The 20,975-nt window shown below is 36.0% G+C and overlaps 1 protein-coding gene across 1 annotated transcript in view; it reads left to right on the top strand.

Annotated features, from left to right (window-relative positions):
* Nucleotides 1-16,489, top strand: part of LOC128865717 (uncharacterized) — a 109,239-nt gene extending 92,750 nt beyond the window's left edge. The window contains exon 6 of the mRNA XM_054106000.1: nt 15,344-16,489. Within this exon, the coding sequence (XP_053961975.1) occupies nt 15,344-15,777 (434 nt within the window). The 3' untranslated portion in view covers nt 15,778-16,489. The remainder of the gene's footprint in view (nt 1-15,343) is intronic.
* Nucleotides 16,490-20,975: the final 4,486 nt, after the last annotated feature.

Raw genomic sequence — 20,975 nt, 5'->3', positions numbered from 1 at the left:
GTTGTGATTGGCACCGACTTTTAAGAAGTCGTTTCGGGAAAAACGCGTTTGAAAAAATGACTCTGAGAAATTATCGATGCTCCGCATTCGAGGTAGAGTGCCTACAAAGGCTATAACTTTGAGAGTTCTGCTCCGATCCACTTAAAATTTTGACACAACATTCTTGAAATGATTTACTATAAGATGAGTGAAGAAAAAAATTTCGATTTTGTGACCCTACCCCCCCCCCCCTTAATCTTTATTGATTTTTCGTATGTAAATACACAGTTCATTTCATGAAAAATATCGTAGAAATCAATGGAGAACAAAATTTGATTACGCAATTTTACAACCCAATCAATTTTAGTGTAATAAAATGCAGCTTTCAAGTAGCTCAAAAATTTCACCGATTTTTCTAATTTTTTTCCTTCACTTGTTACGCATTTTCTTCCAATAAATCCAATGTACCTACAACTCGCGAAGATTCTATAGCACCTCGGCATTTTGATCAGTTTTAACTAGTTCTCATTTTCTCTTTAATCCACTTGGGACGCCACCTTAACTCAGTAATAAAAAAGGCTACGAAAAACTTTTCGACAACAAAACAACTCTTGGGTAAATCCTGGGGTCTGAACCCTAAAATGACCTTTTGGATTTACACTCAAATGGTAAGGCCTGTCGTACTAAAGGGTGGTTAAGTTTTAAGGGCCGGTATTAATTTTGAATAAAATAGAATTTTTTTTAGCAAATTATTGTCATTTCTCTTTATTATCATAATATTCGTACGGCTCAATTACGTATAAAACAAAATATTGGCCAAGTAGCCGCCGCGGCCTCAGCGGCACACCTCCATCCGATGGTCCAAATTTTCGATGACGCTGAGGCATAATTGAGGTTCTATGTCGTTAATGTGCCGAATTATCTCATCCTTTAGCTCTTGAATTGTTACTGGCTTATCGACGTACATCTTTTCTTTCAAATAACCCCAAAGAAAGAAGTCCAACGGTGTCAAATCCCATGATCTTGGCGGCCAATTGACATCGCCGCGACGTGAGATTTAATCGGCCTTAAAATTTTTCGCGCAAAAGAGCCATTGTTTCGTTAGCTGTGTGACAAGTGGCACCGTCCTGTTGAAACCACATATCTTACACATCTATATCTACCAATTCGGGCCATAAAAAGTTCGTTATCATCTCACGATAGCGAACACTATTCACAGTAACTGCCTGACCGGTCTCATTTTAGAAAAAATACGGCCCAATGATGCCGCCGGCCCATAAACCGCACCAAACAGTCATTCTTTGTGGGCGCATTGGTTTTTCGGCAAACACTCTTATCATTCGCCCAAATGCGGCAGTTCTGCTTATTGACGAATCCACCGGGGTGATAATGTGCCTCATCACTGAAGATGATTTTCTTCACGAAGTGTGCGATATGCATTTTGATTTGACATAATAGGCCTTATACATAATAGGTTTTCATAATAGGCCTAAATAACTTTAACGCGTGGCTCGATTATGTATCTTTCCATGGTTCAAATTCAGTTAGTCTGAAATTGAAAAATATCAAATGAAATGCAGAAAAGAATTTGACGTTTAGGTGTGGTTTACACTCAGCATCGGCCCTTGAAATTTAACCACCCTTCAGAATGGACTTTATCACTATAAAAGTCATTAAAGTTAAAAAATAAATTAATAATTAGTCAAAACGTGTCAAAACGTTGAGCATTGAAAACCAAAAAAAAAATTATGGTACAGCTCAGGCGTTCTTAATGAAAACCCCGATAACTATATTTGTAGTATATTGAGCGCACTTTGGGTATACAAAACTCTACTCATCTGAATTCAAATTCATTTGCTTGTTTTCTATTCATTTCAACTGCTTGTCTAAGTTTTGCTCTTTGCATCATAGTTTATTTTGCAGTTGTTGTTGTTTTCAGCAGTAGTTTTATGTAAAACTGAAAGAGGACAAATAATATCATCGACGTAATAGCCTTTAGCTTAATTGTTTTTATTTATGAGCGTTCAAGTATTAAAGTGGTGCGCATACATTTTCGACATTACGACACAAAGGATGCCTGAATATACAGGAAATGCCTGAAGCTGCTAAAAATAATTAACTGCCCACCAATATTTACACAACACATAGATAAATGCACACTTAACTAAGTGAGTATGAGCGTATGAGTGTTTGTATGTGTGTGTGTGTGTGTGTGCTGCATATTCATGTGACTTCTTGTGCCAACTTAAGTGCGTCGAATTCTCACATGGGCGTATGCGTGTGTTGGTGTGCAGTGCGAAGACTGGAAACTGAGGCGCCTGCAGCGATAAATAAACTTGTGCCAAATGGTTTCTTTTATGCAGCCACTACACTATTTTCACAACTTACCTTTTTTTGCAGTTTTTTATGTTTTTTTATTTTTTTGTTTTTTGTTTCTATTTTCTCTCTTTGTAAATGCCTTGTGTGTAAATGTTTGCTTTCCTTCCGAGTGCACAGCAAGAAAGCAGCTTTTCTTCGTGGCAATAGTGGAGTAGATGTGAATTTGAAAAGCTATGCTGGGGGTAAAAGGAGAAAAACAAAAACGCATTGCACATTGCAAACAAAAGTAAATGGAAGCCGCTTTAACGGTCGATTACCCGAAACAAAGTAAGAAAATGGCTGTCACACGCTTTAGATGCGCGGCAATGCTGTAGCATACCCAGAATGCCGGGCCAGCAGCTTGATAGTTGCCAAGCAATGCAGTCATTTGGCAGGCCACTTAAAATGTGGCCTGTATTTCGTCACAATGGACGCTAGAAAATACGTCTTTGCGCTTTTGTGACATTTTTTATTTTAATTTTTATTTTTATTTTTAGTTTTTTGTAATATTTACTCTTTACTGGGAAATTTTTAATGTGAAGTCAAGCTTCAAATGGCAAAATAAACTGAGAACTAAAAACGTCTGTAGCCTCTGTGATAACTTCATTTTCTAAGCAGTCACAGTTTTTGCGCTTCCGCTCCCTCATCACTTGCCCAGCGCCACTCTCATTAGCAACTGCACACAGCTTCCCAGCTACTCACCATTCACTTGCTTATTTAGTGTCTAGCGAATGGTTTTCATTCAAATGCAGCGTTGCATTTCCTGCACTTTTCTACTTATTCTGCGCGATGGCCAATTTTTCGAGCGCTTAGTAGGAGCTATTCCCCCTTTTATGCCCGCATAGTCAGTTAGACAACTTGGCAGTTAGGCGGCCAGTCGTGACTGTGAGAAACTCTAAGTAGCATCTTCTGTTTTGTTGCATTGTTATTGTTGTCTTTGATGCTGTTGGCAACTTTGTGTCACAGGTGACGTTTTTGTTTATAGTTGTCCATTGTTATTGTTGTAAGGGCAGCACTTCCGTGGCAGCATTGTACGAGCACAATTCTACAGCCGCTACAAAAGTGATCATTTAATGATGATTTTGCTATTGTTTTCTTGTAGTCTTTTGTATGCTGGCATACCCTACAGCCAAGTGGCATTTGCCCATTCACACCAGCTACTTTTCGCTCATTCCAATTTTCCCACTACCCGTGCAAACTCATGCAAAGAAGAAGCGAGACTTATTTTTTGTAGATCTACAGTGTCTATATATAAGGTGGTGCAAAATGAATCATCTAATTTTGTTTTTAATAACTTTTTTTTGTTAAATATAGATGTTCCTCAATAATTTTGAAGTCCTTACGAAATAGAAGGTGGCGCAAAATTAATCATCCAATATTGTTTTTAATTAACTTTTTTTGTTAAATATAGATGTTCCTCAATAATTTTGAAGTCCTTACGAAATAAAAGGTGGCGCAAAATTAATCATGCAATTTAGTTTTTGATTAACTTTTTTTATTAGATAAAGATGTGCTTTAATAAATTTTAGGTATTTACGAAATACAAGGAGGCGCAAAATTAATCATCCAATTTAACTTTTGATTAACGTTTTTCTGTTAAATAAAGAAGGGCTTTAATAATTTTGCAGTATTTATGAAATACGAGGTGGCGCAAAATTAATCATCCAATTTGGTTTTTGAAATTTTTTTTTTTTTTTTTTTTGTTAAATAAAGATATGTCTTAATCATTTTGAAGAGTGATGGAAATCTACATTTTGAGCTTTACGCGCTCTATCGCTGGTCTATTTATGTACTGAAGTTGTTTACTTCCCAAGCGTCAAATATGAGTGACGTACGACGCCATTTGCAAAAAGTAAAAATCTTCTGATATGGTAATTAATTTTGCGCCCCTTGTATGCTTACGTTACGGGAAGTAATGACTGCTTATCTGCAGCAAAGTTAAGTTATTTTAGCATTGCTGTATAAAAAATTTATTTCGCTAACTTTTTTGACATAATTTTGACGAGTTTTGACTATTTAGGCAATGCTTTTTTTTAATTTTATTGATTTTTTTTTAACTTGTTTTAATTTTTTTTATTTATAATTTTATTAATTTTCACAATTTTATTGGAATAATTTTTATAATTATAATTTTTTTTTTTAGTTTTAATTTTACAATAATTTTTTATAATTTTATAAATTTTTTTTTATTATAATTTTATTGCATTTTTTATATTTATATTTATTTTTATTTATTTTTATAAATTATAATTTTATTACAATAACTTTTATAATTTTATTAATATTTTTCTATTGTTTTATTTTATTGTTTTTTTATATATATTTTTTATTATTTATAAATTTTTTACAATAATTTGTATAGTTTTATTAACTTTTTTTTTAATTTTAATATTATTAATATTTTTATTTTTTATTTTTTTTATTTATAATGTTATTGATTTTCACAATTTTATTACAATAATTTTACAAACTTCTTTTTTGTTCTAATTTTACAATAATTTTTATAATTTTATATATTTTTTTTTCATTTTAATTTTATTATTTTTTTCATATTTATTTTTATTATTTATAATTTTATTGATTTTTTTAATTCAATTATTTTTTTGAGTTACTATCTTTTTACAAAATTTATAAAAATTCGAAAAATTCGCAAAATCTAATTTTTTAATAAGAATTCAAAAATAAAATTTTTTGAGCACAGCTTCTTAAATCTTATATATAAAATAAATTCAACTTTTTGTGTGTGTTCGCTAACCGGCCGTGTCTTTGCACCGAATTAAACCAAAACACATTGTTAAGTAGGTATTGAAGATGGTTTACGTATAGTTTGGATGCCTATTGGTGGATAGGGCTCGAGATATAGGTCAAAACGTGGACCCGGGTAACCTTCGGATGTGTATGTAGAATATGGGTATCAAATTGAAGCTGTTGGTGAATGCTTTAGTACAGAGTATTTTTCATGCCGCTCCGTGACTAGGGTCTCGAGGTAGAGACCAGCACTTGGACCCTAGAATGTGTTTGTACAATATGGATATCAATTGGAAGCTGTTGGTGAATGCTTTAGTAGTTTATGCCAAAGCACTTGAATGAAGAATAAAGAAATAAATAATATGAAAACCATATCTTTTCTGTTCTAAACTATATTTATTCTATTTAAGTGTGCCCAGCGAAGCGGGCCGGGTTTGCTAGTTTTGATATAAAAAAATCCGAACTCGAAGTGACTCAACATTATCGTTGAGTCTTGGGAATTTTTTTTCTGACGACGTTGCGTCTCCATATAAAATAAAATTTTATGCATTTCGTTGTATGGAGAAAATGCACAACATCGGCAAAGAAAAAATTATAAAATTTTTTGAATTTTTCAACAACTTCAAACTTTCATTTTACGGTACCAGAATTTAACAGGCGATATGGCCGGAAACCAGCCATCGTGCAAGAAATTGCGCTAAAATTTGATAAGCTATGAACTTCCGTACCACTTTTATTTTTAATTTTTGACTGAAAAATTTGAATTCGTTATCTGAATTTTTCGAATTTTTCTAATTATTGTTAAAGTTTCAAACTGGGAAAAAATTTAATAACTAATCTAATACAGTCTAGATTCTGAATGAATCACCACTTTAACCAACCAACCAATAAGACGGCATACAAAAAATCTTTAAAGAAATTTTATTTGAAAACTGGAATTTTTATAGTTTCTATACAAAATTTTAGACTGGTACTTATATTGTTTTTGCTAGACAATGATTATGTGCAACGATTATATATAGGTACTTTTATATAAAACCAAAAAAAGAAATGTGTTGATGTGCAGTCATTTGTCGCGGACTGTATATTTTTTAGCCGTCAAGATGAAAAATAGCCTAACAGAAAAATAGCATCCAATCGGAGCTGCTCCAAGTGCCAAACTTCGAAATGGCAGCAAAACAGTTGGTAATTTTCCTATGCTTATTTAGTGAATATATCCTTCCACAGAAGTGAATAATCTAAGTTTTTGTTTAAGTTTTGCAAAATTTTCTTCACGCAGCTATGTGAATTGCATCGAGTCTGTTCTAGAAAAATGTGCTTTGAAGAATCTATTATTACCTTAAACAACATGTTTTTTTTTCTAAAGGTGGCAAAAAGCAGTGAAAGACGAAAAGTATGGGACTTGTCTTTCGACTCACCCACTAAAAACCCACTCTAGCCCCGTTTGCATTTTTTGGATAAACACCCCAAATATCTTAAAAATATAATAATTTCCGTCATAAAATCTTTAATACTCGTACTGTCCAGATTCTGCACCTCCGCTTAAGGTAGTAGTCCGGTGTAACGACCGAAATTTCAACGATTTTTCATGAATATTGTTTAAACAGAAAATAAAAAGCGATCGTTTTAAAGTTTTTACATGTTTTTATTGGTGTTTTGAAGTATATAAAAAAAAATTTTAAAGTTAATTTTATATTAATTTGTTTATAATTTTTGACGTCAAAGTGGAGTCCTTAAAAAAAAGATGAGTTGGTTCGGGGAAACACACAGCCTTCCAAAGTCATTTGAAATAAAAAATTCAAAGAGATTATTATTATGTAGACTTTATTTTAGGTCCCGAACATAAAATATACATAAAAATAAAAAACAAAAACAAAATGGCGGACTTGTGAAAAAGTTCTCAAAATCTAATTTTTTTCTTCATAAATTGTTTAAATTAAGTAGTTTATTATTAAAAAATTAAATATTTTAAAGGACCGTGATCTAGATATGTGTATCTCGAACAACGGGTTAAATTTTTAGCCAAATCGGTTGAATAGTTTTGAGTCAGGAATTCCCCGAATTTTTCTAAAACATGGTTTTGAGAAAAACAGATCAACTGCTACTGGCGTGTCACACGCTTTCATACACCCTACGGCGCGCTCTCTTATTTTAGCTATAACTTTAAAAATAATTAAAATTTCTGTCTGAAATCGTCATAGTATATTTTTAAGATGCTTTTCTTCCGAAAAATGTAAAAAAAAATCGATTTTTTGAACCCGGGCTACTACCTTAAAATTAAATTAATGGTCGATATTTGATTATTTCTGTGATTTTATCAACATTTTCGACATTACCGATATTCTCTTTAACATCAAAAATACCTGAACGGAATCCCAAAACTAATATTTCCCAAGATTAATTTGAATTAAATCTTGTACAAAGGAGTCCAATTGGAGTCAAAATAAAATGCCTCCAAATTATCTGCACTAAAAACTAGAAAACAGAGAAATCAAATGAAATTAGTGAATTTTTTTTCCGCTCCCTAATTGAAATTCTAATTGAAATTCTAATTCAGCCCTCATCAAATGCTCCGCGGAGAAGAGTAGAACCACAACCTGAACATTGGTATTTGCGCGGAGTTATTTGCATTTTCCACCAGGGTATGTGTTTCAAGTGCCCAACAATGCATTCAAGCCTTTGGTGCTTTTGAAGTGGTCACCGTTTTGCTGCTGCTTCTGCAATTGGCAATGTGTGTACACAACCCCTAGGCGCAAATACTCGCTCATGTCTCACTCAACCACTTGCAAATTCCCATCTCTTTCGGGGCGGGACGTCTACTTGCTTTCCATTATGTAATTCAATCAGAAGTTCAATTGCCGCTGGCATTTCGCATTTTGCATTTTATGAAAATGTTTTTACTGCAACTTTCGTTCCCCTAAGTTTCATTTGACTCTCTCTTCTGCATTTGTCTGCATTTGCCTTCACGTTTGGCAGAGGGTCAAAAACATTTCGTTTCGTATACTATTGTACTTAGGTACTTCATGCGTTTATTTCTGCTACCTACCTAAGTACTTTAGCAATGATACTTAATAAATAATTTAAAGATAGCAAGCTGGCATATAATTACTCGCATGCAGTCTCTCTTGGGGCTTTCTGTTGTGTATCATTTTTAAGAGGATTAATACTTAATGAATTTTTGTAAAGGTAAGCGCAAAGCAAGCCGAGGGAAAAACTGTTATTTTGAGGTAAATACATTTAGTTTTTCTAAGTTTTATATAAATACAATAACTTTCAGTATTTATTATGCTTTAAGAGGTTTGGTAGGCTTGCAGCAAACACAAAACGATTCTGGTTTTATATGGGCGAATTAACTCCTTTGGAGTTCACAGCGTACGCTGTTACTTCTTTCAAATTTGAGCTAAGCATTTGCAACTAAGGGGACTGCCTAAACGAGACTTCTAAACTTCATTAAATTTTCGTTACAAACATACATAAAGGGTGATGAATTTTGAGGTATCGGAATTTAAATTGAAATAAATGTAAATAGAAATAAAGAAACGTAAGGGTAAAGCTCCATTTGGTACCACTAAGGAGCAATAGGGCCATGTGATGACTTTCAGCCAGCCAAGTCAACCTAACTTAAATACAAATAAAACAACGAAAATTCAAATTGAGCAACCTGGTCAATCTTTATTATTTTTGTCTGGAATCATTTTTGACATTTGTCAACATTTGAAAGGGATTAAAAGCCTTTCAAATGTTGACAGCAACTGCGCCGCTATTCGGTAATCTATAAACACTGATCTTGAATTACTCGTTGGGAGATTTTGGTCGGAATCTATTGAATAACTTTGGCAATGTTGGCTTCAAATTCCTCAATTGAAGCTGGTTTATCCACAGAGCATTCAAACTTTACATACCCCCACAAATAAAAGTCCAAAGCTGCGATATCACACGATGTTGGTGGCCATTCCACTGGTCCGAGACGACAGATAAATTGTACACCATTCGCCATCATCTTGGAACCAGATATTATGGTGATCACGAGTTTCACTTCCCGGTATCAAAACGTTGTTTATCATGGCGTGACAGCGTTCGGCATTCACTGTTTCATTGACGCCGAACTCGTTTTTGAATAAATATGAGCCGATGATTTCTCCAGCTCACAGGCCGCAGCAAGCGGTTGTTTTCAATGTATGTAATGCCTGTTCTTAAATAGCTTCAGGTTTTTCTTCAACCCAATGTGGAAAGTTTGCTTATTGTCCTAGCTGTTAAACCAAAAATGGGTCTCATCGCTGAACACCATAAATCGGCCTGAACGCGCGATGAACACCTTTTACAGAGTGTTAATTTTCGTAATACGATTGAACGACTTGTGAAAATTGTTGAGAAGAAAGTCTTTCCTTGATGAAATGTCAATAAATACTGAAAAAAATTATGTATTCAGTATGACAGTAGTCATGCGAGATCTGTCAAAAGAAAAGTACATCCAAGTACCTGGAAAAAGTATCTCCAATCTAATCACCCTTTACGTATCACAAAATTAAAAACTATTTTTATGTTAATCTCGAACTTATTTCGAGCTAAAATCCAATTTTTTCATAAAAATTTGTCCTGTAAAAGATGACGCAAAATTAATCACCCATTCGAAAAATTTATAATTTCTGCTAAATGGCGTCGTAGCCCATTCATATTTCACACCTGTGAGCACAACAGCTGAAGCTTAAAAATAGACATGCAGTGGACCGCGTAAAGATGAAAATAAAGATTTCAACCACTCAAAATCAAATTTTGTATTTAAAGGGTTGTCCAAAAGCAGGTGTCACAGGTGAATGGACTGCGCTATCGAGAGATGATTAACGATTTTTTATGGCTCGAATTGGTCAATACCATTGACCTTTTACGGGAAATGTTTCCAGACCATGTTATCTCTCAAAAAGGTGATCACAATTGGCCACCGAGATCTTGTGATTAAAAACTATGTGACTTTTTGCAGTGATGTTTCATAGGCGTCGATGGATGAGCGAGAGTGGAGAGTAAAATTTCAAGGCCATGCAACGTCTTGGGCATTTTCATTCCTCGAGAGAGAAAAAAGATATAATGTAGAGGAAAAGGAGAGAGAGAGCTATACCTTATATATATCTTAGATACACTTTAGGCTATTTTTTCTGAGTTTTTCCTTGTGGTTGCTAATTTTTAGTGAGAAATAACACTGCCTACTTTCTGGCATTGCTTATTGGTTAAACCTGTAGGAAATATATTTTTGGTGCCTACTTTTTGGAGTTATATTTCCATGCTGCCTACTGTTTGGGGCGTTTTTTGGTCCCAATTTTTTTGGCGTTGTTTTTGGTGCCTAATTTTTGGCGCTTATTTCCGTTTCCTGGCTTATCCACTCGCATCGGGTTTATTGGTATTGCCATGCGGTAATTTGTGCCGTTGCTGCGGTCCTGGAATCGCTGCGTTTGTGCGGGTGATAAACGCTCGGAGTAGTGCGCGCCACTATTTGTCCGGCGGTTGCCACGGTTTGTGTCCGGCGTTTACCTACACTGGTCGACCGGTCCGTTTTTTGTAAATTTTGTCTATTTGTATTCTCTGCAAATGTGGTGAATTTATTTAGATATATATTCTTTCTCTCTCGTTCTCTCTCGGGTCTCTCCCTCTTTATTTGACGGCCTTGAAAGTTCCACTTCTGTTATGTGTATTATGCTACACGCACTTTTTTTCTTTGAGGCCACGTGAAAGAGAAGATCTACGCCAACAGCCCAGGGTCGATTCAAGACCTTAAAGATGGAATCCGTGAGGCTATCGAGGGCAAAGGGCAGCCACTTTGCAATTCGATTATGGAAAATTTAAACCTTCACTTTGGATAGGCTCTTGAACTGCATACCAGGAAGTTTTCTAAAAATTCTGATTGAAAAATTTTATATTTTATTTTGCATGCAGTTTGGAACATTTATTTTTTTAAGTTTTCGTTGTGCATAAGTCTTCGTTTTTATTAAGAATTAGTGAAAAATATTTAGGGTGAGAAATATTATATTAATATAATATTTAAAATTAGGTTAGGTTAGGTTAGCCCGGTTGGCAATAAGCCACGCATAGACCTTTTGATCTCTAGCGATTCCAGATGGAGACCAACCTCTAAGAATACTGAAAGTAGACATCATGTAGGATGTCAGCGCTTTTGGCGAATCTAAGCAGAGCTGGGAGATCCGCTTTTGAGACGTCCTCCAGACCCTCAAGCAATAGGGCTCCCAGGCATTTTAAACGCGCTTTTAATAATGCCGAACAGACGCACAGAAGGTGTTCTAAAGTTTCCTCAACACCCTCTCTGCATTTCCTGCATTTTCCCGTGTTATTTTGTGAGCATCTGCAGCCAATAGACTATGACCTGTCACCATACCTTTGATGGTGCTGCAGTCCGCGAGAGCGTAAGTACGAATTGAGTCAGTTTTTTGTCGTTAGTTCTAACAATAACTTTTGTTGTTTTCCGTGTGGTCAAATTAGTCCACATAGCTTCCACTAGGTTTTTCATGCAGTCGTTCATTTCATTGCACATTGTATTTAGCGGTTTTGGTATGCGTTCTTTTGTTCAAGTGGTAGTCTAACAGCGCTTTTTGCTATCCCATCTACTATTTTGTTCCCCATAATGCCTTTGTGGCCAGGTACCCAATAGATATGCAGCCTACTGTTTGTGGCTAGTCTTTTTATGGCCTCCCTGCTCCGTTGAACATTTTTGGGCTTAATACAATATGAGCTTATTGCTTTTATTGTTGCTTGATTATCCACGTATATATTAATTGTTGAGTTCTTTCTTGTTCTAGTGTAGGCTACTTCCGCTTGGAAAATACTGCTGTGGTATGCCAGCTTGATAGGCTGCCTTATCCCTAGTACTGAGCAGTAAATGCCCGCTCCCACTTCATCTAAAGTTTTAGAGCCATCTGTGGAGATGTGAAAAGTCCTACGGCCAGGTTTCATGCCTTTGTGCCATCCCTCTTCTTCAATTGTAGTACGAAACCTTCTCTCCCAATTAAAGTAGGGAGTCATGTAGTCTGTGCCACCTGAACTCTTCTTTCCTATTGAGCTGTGGCCGAAGGTTCTACAGGTGAGTGCTCCAGCAGTCACTAACCTCCTCGCAGATTTCGCTGCCAGGTTTTCCGCCATGAGGTCAATAGGTGGCAAGCTAAGTATCATTTCCAGCGCCACCGTTGAAGTGGTTTTCATCGCTTCTGTTATGCACAGAGCAGTGAGTCGCTGAATCCTTTCCAATAGCATTAAATATGCCGAGGCTGATAGACCCCAAGGAACGCCCAGCATTCGTTTACATGCGTACAGCGTATTACTTGCCATTATTTAATATTAAAAAAATTAAAAACATTAAAAAATTAAATGACTTAATTAAGTAAGTGAAAGTATAGAGACGATCTTTGTATTTGTTGAGCTCGAAAATGCCTTTAGAATTATACCCTACTAACCTTTTCTCTCATAATTTTGTGTATAGCCCGAACCTGCGAGGAGTTCCATACAAATTAACCCGGCCTAATGCATGCCTCTTATTTTTCTTTCAACTCTGGGATATCAGCACATATAAAGTGCGTTCAAAGAAAAAGGTGACAGGTCATTCGAATTTACGAATTTCTTGGAAACTCACGAAATTTTAAAAATTGACTGTTGTGAACAAACGCGCCACCTATAAATACAGAATAGGTGATGAAATGTGTGCACGAAAACTTTTTTTCACTGACGGCACACAAAGTGCACAGCAATACCGATTTTTTTCGCTTATCGAGGCACTTGCGTTTTGTGATAATTGCAACTGAAATGTTGCCAATGTGTGACCCAATTAGCAGCTACTGCAACATAGTTATCGAAGTGAACATAACAAAACTCAGGAAGGATGCGAGTCAGCAACAAAATAAAAAAGAAAAAACAAAAAAAAAAATAAAAAGCATCTAGAAAATGCAACAAAAGTCACGATTTTAACAAAACTCGTTAGAAAAACACTGAGATTGCATTTTGTGTGCAAAAGCCAAACTAAACAGAAAAATTAAAAACAAAAAAAAAAATAAAAAAATATTTGCAAAACTAAACTAGCACACAGTGTTTGCAACTGCAACAACATTTTAATGTTACAAATTTTGTAAGCTACAACATTTTGCGGGGAAAAAGGAACACAAAAAAACAAAAATACATTGAAAAATGCGAAAAGCCATTTGCTTTATCAGCCACTTCCAGTTGGCTTGGCTGGCATGGGTTGAACGGATGCAGGTGAGTGGCGCCAGTAAATGCGGCAGCAGTCGAATGCAATAAACGTGCAATGCAATGCGTACGTTTTATGTGTGTGAATGTTTGTATGTGTGCGTGTGAGTGCCTTGCCGCTGCAAGCTTACTAGCCAGCTTTTTATCGACTAACTCTCCTTCTTCTTCTGTTCATATTCAATGCTTCGCCCATGCACTTGTGGCTGTTGTTGTGTAGAAGTGTAACTTTGAAGAGATTTGTAATGTATGTACACTTGTGTTCACAATAATAGCAGCGCGCTAATTTTTAATATTTTTTTATTTTGTTTTCTTTTCTCTTTTTTTTATGGAAATCTGGTTTATTCCAAATTAAAAACTCACCTAACTTAAGGTTCCAAACTTTGTACAAAATTAAAAAAAAATTCAACAAATTCCCATGAAAATTTCACACCTTTTCATGTTTAGATAAATTCTGGGTAGCTCAAGATTTGCGTTGATTTTTGACAATTTTTTGTTCTGTTTTTGCAGGTTGCCTTGTGCCTTGAAAACAGACTCACAACATTGTTAACAAAAAAAATTGCAATAATAAAAATGAAGGTGAATTTTTAGCCGTTTTCACTTTTTTTAAAACCTTCGGTTGTGCAACCCGGTCTGGCCTTTTTTTGACCTATTTGAGGACCTCTTTTAAAATATCTTATCCATACATTTCTAACAGGTCTGATTAGGCAAAAATGGCAGAACCTTTACAAAAGTTTATATTTACTCTGATAGCCAAGCGGAGGTTTAATCTCGTGGTGGGATTGGCACTAATTCCTTCATTACTCTCAAATGCGGGGCGTCTCTTAACGAGATGGTGGAATATGTCCGCATTCATTTGATATGGAAACAAGGGTATAGTGGCATACCAGGTAATTGTAAGGCAGACAAATAAACGAGAGCGGGCACTACGACTAGCCTCCCTCTTGGTATGGAGATTGTAAGTATAACCTTTTCAAATTAAAAACTGCCTGGTGCAAGTCTCCTTGTCACTTCAGCCAGCACGAGATGGGTTGCTAGTCTGACATGTAAAGCTAAAAAAATAATTTGGCCAAAATGGGATGTCGGGCGCTCAAAGGTGCTACTTAATCGGTCAAGGAAAAACGTCTTTATGGTAATTACTTTGATCACAGGCACTCCTCCTAAGTCGGCGTGCTCAAAGATTGAACGTAATTCATTTCGATTACTGCAGAAGCTGCAAGAATGAGGAGGAAGAACAGTCTCTTAGACACCTTCTCTGTTACTGTCTCGCGGGGTATGCCACTGGATTCAGATACTTTGGCTTCTTAAATGATGCTGCGGACCTGAGGGATATAAGTGTCAGCTGGATCAATGAGCTTGCACTTAAAACAAACTGGTTTGACGAGGAGTAGCAGATAAATTGCAGCCGTAGTAGCACAATGGATCAGAAACTGTCTAAGTGAGTTGGCTTAAAGACCGACTGCCACTTCTACGTACCTAAGCCAGATAGAGATGCAAAATCTGATTTAAATGTGGACCTGATTCGGTGACTTTAAACGTGTGTCCAGTAAAAGGGATGGTCTCGAAATCATTGAAATCGTTTTAACGAATGACTTACGTGAAATAATTTTCATTGAGTAAATGGAGGTTCCACGCCAGTTTTGCCGATGAGAGTAATTCAAGTTGCTTATATTTTTTCGTGGTTGTTTCTTCTGCAGTCAAGAGCTTAAGCGTTTAATGTGCTCTAAGAAGGCAAAACGAGTGGGTAGTGGGTGCTGACTGTTTACACGTTCATTCTTAGCGCAACATCCGGGTTTGCTTGTATTGTTAACGGCCCTCACCTCTTTAGATGATGTTGGTACGGACGTCAGTGGTAGTTTATGCATCTATTACCCAGCAAGGCTTGCCTGTAGCCCTCTTTCATTCATTCGTTTCTTAAGTATATCAAATGGTGTATAGCACAGTTGTTCACTTATTCATGATCGTACATTTCACTTCATATCTACTTTTCTTATATTTCCTTTCCCTTCTCGACTCGTTTCAGGTGAGCATCCTGCCGCAATGCAACACAATTCGAGCAGCATGTACAGCGGCAATTTCTATTGTAGCATTTGCTGCATGCTCTTCACCATTTTCACATGCTGTTTGCAACATTTCCTTGCAACAACAACAGCGACAGCAACGATACTCACTGTGGCCACAAGGAGCGCCGCCAAATGCAGCCGAAACAACAACAGCAGCAGCAGCAGCGGCGTCAGCTATGTAGTACCAACGACAGAGCGTAAAGTAGCAACTAATAACAGATGCAATAGTCGAATAGAAAAAAGCAGCAATAATAATTGCTGTCAAAGCCACAGCCGTTACGCTAGCCACAGCCGCAGCAGCAGCCGCAGTCTCAGCCTGAGAAGCATTAGCATTAGTGGCGTAACCTCAAGAAGTTCGCATGCAACACGCGCTCTCAGTAAAATTACGAGATGAAGATGAAGCTGTGGCTGAACACACACACATCCATACACGCACACACACACACATGAACTCACACGTAAACACGCAAACTGAAGTAGTTGGCGCAACAGTTGATGAGTGGGCAGGTGCAAAGCTGGCTGTGGTATTTTGCAACGTTACACGCACCACCGGACGGAGCGCATTGAGTCGTTAGCTGGTGAGGTGGGGAGGAGCTAAGGTGGCGAGACGAATGTTCAGCAGGAAGTGAAAGCATTAAAGTTTAAGCACTCAAACGCTGTAAATGTTGCAGATCAACGTCCTACGTTTCGTTCCGCTGCTAGAAACTTGCCGCAGCTTCAGCTGAATCGACAATTTGGTGGCACGCGCACGAAACAAAGCTCCATACATAACTAAAAACGAAGGCAAAAAAAGTGATTGTTAAGAACTGGGAACAATGCAAGCGAACGCACGAAAATGGAGGATACTTTGCAAGCAGCATTTAGTGCCACACTGGCATTGAAAGAAAACTGAGTAGTAGGCGGAGTTGCGCTGTTCCTTTATGACCAGTTCACCGCCGAATTGGGTGCGCGTGTGCCAGTATTTTGCACATTTCTTCATTCGATGAGATCTGCGCCAATTCACTTCTGGAAGTTGCAATTTTTAAGGAATTACTTATACATACACACCCACACCCACAAATGAAAGGAACTACTGATAATAAGTTAAGTTGTAGAGAAACACACACGCAAACAAATACACAAATACATGTAATCATTAAATATTTGAGCAAATATTTAAGAATTGTAGTGAAATTTAAGTTAAAAAAACACTTGTAGTGAAAAAACAAAAACAATGATTAAATTTAGAAAAAATATTTAATAGGTAATTAAGTATAAACTAAATTTGGACAGACTTGTTGTAATTTAAGCGAGCGAGAGAGATAGAGAGAGAGAAAAAAGGCGACAGTACGAATGAAAAGCTGAAAAATTAGCCATTTGAGAACAACCGCAACAAAATTGCTGTTATTGGTGCTTAGGTACTTGGTGAAGATGCCAATATTAGCGGACAATTTTGTTTCTGATTTTTTTTCGGGTTTTCTTTAAAGTAGTTTTCTTTTAAGTCGGGACTAACTTTGGAACAAAATTTTTTTTATGATACTCAATAACTGTTAGAATTTAAACAAGCTATAAATAAAATTATTAATTATTAAAGTAATCCCGAAATTTCGGGACTCAGTTCGGGCTTTACTTTGGAACAACATTTTTTTATGAAATTCGATAATTGTAAGAACTTTTGAAAGTAATCCTAGATTTTGAAAGTAATCCCGGCATTGCGGGTCTCAGTTCGGGATTTACTCTGGAAAAAAAACTTTTTTTATGAAACTCAAAACTGTAAGAACTTAAACAAACCATAACTAAAATTAATAATTTTTAACGTAATCCCGAGATTTCGGGGCTCGGTCCGGTATTTACTTTGAAACGAAAAATTTTTTTTTTGATATTCGATAACTGTAAGAATTTCAGCTTTTTAAAGTAATAAAATTATTTATTTTCAAAATAATCCCGAAATTTTGGGCCGCAGTTCGGGCTTTACTTTGGAACAAAACTTTTTTTTATGAAATTCAATAACTGCAAGAATTTATACAAACCATAAATACAATTATTTCTTTTCAAAGTAATCCCGATATATCGGGACTAAGTTTGCGATTTACTTTGAAACAAAATTTTTTTTATGAAATTCAAAAACCGTAAGAATTTTAACAAAATTATTTAAGTAATCCCGAGATTTCGGCATTCAGTCCGGCATTTACTTTGACTAATATGAAATTAATTTTTTATATAAAAATAAATAAAAATAAAATAGCAAAAATACAGAGTTACCGATAATGTCATCCTAGATATTAAAGGCATTATTTCCTAATTTTGTTAAAACCCATAATATCCAAAACTTAAACTCTTCATATTTTAAAAAAATATTTATTTTTACTTGTATGCCCACTGCTTTTAAATGTGAACTATTAAACTTCTTCTGCTTGATTGGCGCGTTAACCGTATACGAGATTTTGGCCAAGTTCAACAAAGTGCGCCAGTCTTACCTTTCTCGCGGTAACCGGCGGTAGTTGGATACACCAATGAAATGAAGTCCTTCCCCACCTGATCTTTCGAACGCAGAAGAGGCCTTCCTCTTCCTCTACTACCACCAGCTGGTACCGCATCGAACACTTTCAGAGTTGGCGCGATTGTATCCATTCGGACGGCATGACCCAGCCAACGCAGCCGCTGGATCTTTATTCTCTGCGCTTTTTCAATTTACCTCCTATTTCATGCAAGTCTAAAAATAAATCAAAAATAATACAATTTTTGGATGAATTGACGACAATGTCCAAAATACTTAGACAAAGAGATAAGACATAAATATGTATAATATTCTGGTCACAGCCATTTGTGAGCTTAAGGAACGCAAAATCACGGGAGGGGCCTTGATCCTACGCTAGCATACTCTCTTTCAACCTTGATAACGCCAGGGATTAGTGCTAGTCTATGTTTGATGATCATTGCTGCTCAAAAGAGTTACCTGAACCTAACCTAGCATAACTGCTTCCACTCCCTACGATTTTTCTCCTGTACACTCCACTGCAAAATTAGCCGCTATTAGTTTATTATGTCGTCGTAAGGATCACACTGCTCAATATTTCATCGCCTATGATACGCGCCGTCCGCAAAGCGAAAAGATCCAAATATCTTTCGCAGAATATTTCTCTCGTCCGAAGATCTTGTAAAAAATTGTGCCTGATCGATTAAGTTTTCCAGCTCACACGATCTTTACTAGTATTAGGTTAAAGAAGTCACACGATAGGGAGTTTTCTGAAACCTCCTTTTGGTATCAAATAGGAAAGGATCTCTCCCTTCTCAATTCTGACCGCACTGCTGGTATTTGGCAACGTCATTTTGTATAGTTTTGCGGGGATACGAAATTTAGTTATCGCAGTGGATAGGCAACTCCTTTACGCGCTGTCGAATGCAGCTTCAAAATCGACAAAAGATGGTTGTGCGTCGGATCTCCTTTCATGGGTCTTCCAGAGTTTGGCGTATTGTGAATATCTGGTCGATCGTGGATTTTCCCGGTCAAGTAGGTAACACTTAGTGAGAAATAGTAAATTTAAAACTTTGGCTTAAATTTTATTGACGATTCTTAAAATTGACATATCAATTGACAAACAAAACAAAAAAAACCAGTACTTGAACTAGGATCACCAAAAAAAAAAAAAAAAAAAAAAAAAATAGACGTACCAGCAAAATATAAATCTTGTTTTTTAAATCTTTAAAATCGAATATCTCGAAAACGTAAAGTTTTGAACATCAAATAGCATCGTTCAGCAAATGAATCAGAAATGACCTAAATACTAATGTTACTGGACGAGCTGCCCAGTGACCCTGCGTACAAAAAAAAAATCTAAATTACTACTCTGGTTCTATTCCATAAATCACTCCACTAGTAAATGCTGTTTAAGCTTGAATTGTTAAAATTTTTAAAGAAAATTATTAAGTTCGATTGCGTAAAGATCAAAATAAAGATCAGTCAAAATCAATTTTTTTCATGTTTAGTAAAAAGGTTGACTGAAAACAAAATTGGATGATTAATTTTGCACCGTAAGTAAATTAAAACAAGTGTCTTGGAAATTGAAAAGCTTTTATTACAATCAAATTTTGCAATAAACACATTTTTCCTTCATTAAATTTATTGCTTACACTTTTTCGGAATCTCGAAATTAATGCAAGTTAACCCTGGCGATATCCGGGATCTGAAAAACACTGAGATCTCGGAATTCCGACTACCCGGCACTGGCAATCCTAGTACCTAAGCACCTAGGTATGTTGGCGCGGCGATAAAATGTAAGACTTATTAGTCATAGTGGAAATTGTTGGTGTATGCCTATGCATGTAAATGTGTAAGTAAGCGAATCGGCGTATGCACTTAACTGGTAATTGAATCCATAGTTCAATTGTCCATTGGTACTTACATATATATATATATATATACATATGTATAGTATATAGTATATATAAATGTATACTTATATAAATGTATATGCTCGTATGTATTATATAATTAGAGTAATCGAGGACAGCGCATTTCATGTGTAGTGAAATTACAGATGATAATAAAATTATATACTTACAAATAAAATATGCAACCATGAAATAAATTACATTTAATACTATTTGTAATGTAGCTGTAATTAATTTTAGTCAGCATTTTCTCCCACTTTTTTCTATTTGTGCTCTGTACATACAAGAACATTCATACATTGTGAAACTTTCCCAAGCACTGTAATTCAACACCCAGCGACACACTATAATAGGTTTATTTTTATTTTTTTTATTTTTGTATTTCATTTTATTTTATTTTATTTTTTTATTTTTTTTTTTTTTAATTCCCTACATTAAAAACACGAATGTGGTGCTTATTAAGGATATTTTAATTTGCAGGTTAAGTCAAATGATATCTCGAAATTGAACGATTGATAAATTAGCCAAAACAAAGTTCGTGTAGCGTAGTACACATAACAGAAGTGAAACTTTCAAGGCAGACAAAGAAAGAGGGAGAGAATTAGAAAGAGAGAGAGAGAGAGACAGAATATATATCTAAATATATTCATAACATTTGCAGAGAATACAAATAGACAAAATTTACAAGAAACGGAGAAGGGTCGACCGGTGTAGGTAAACGCCGGAAGCCGCAGCAACAGCACAAATTACCGCAAGGCAATACCAAAAATCCGGTGGCGGCCGCCGTAGCCAAATGGGTCGGTGCGCGACTACCATTCGCAATTCACAGAGAGAACGTCGGTTCGAATCTCGGTGAAACACCAAAATTAAGAAAAAAATTTTTCTAATAGCGGTCGCCCCTTCGCAGGCAATGGCAAACCTCCGAGTATATTTCTGCTATGAAAAAGCTTCTCATAAAAATATCTGCCATTCGGAGTCGGCTTAAAACTGTAGGTCCCTCCATTTGTGGAACAACATCAAGACGTGCACACCACAAATAGGAGGAGGAGCTCGGCCAAACACCCAAAAAGGGTGTACGCGCCAATTATATATATAATATATATAATACCAAAAATCCGACGCCGGGATGGATAGCGCTTTATAGTACGCACAAACACTAGCCAGGAAACGGAAATAAGCGCCAAAAAGTAGGCACAAAAAAAACGTAAAAAAAAATTGGGA

Source organism: Anastrepha ludens, chromosome 6 (genome assembly GCF_028408465.1).
Source record: "Anastrepha ludens isolate Willacy chromosome 6, idAnaLude1.1, whole genome shotgun sequence".
Classification (NCBI taxonomy): domain Eukaryota; kingdom Metazoa; phylum Arthropoda; class Insecta; order Diptera; family Tephritidae; genus Anastrepha; species Anastrepha ludens.
Note: the sequence above shows the minus strand (reverse complement) of the source record. Positions and strands in the feature narration are given on the sequence as shown.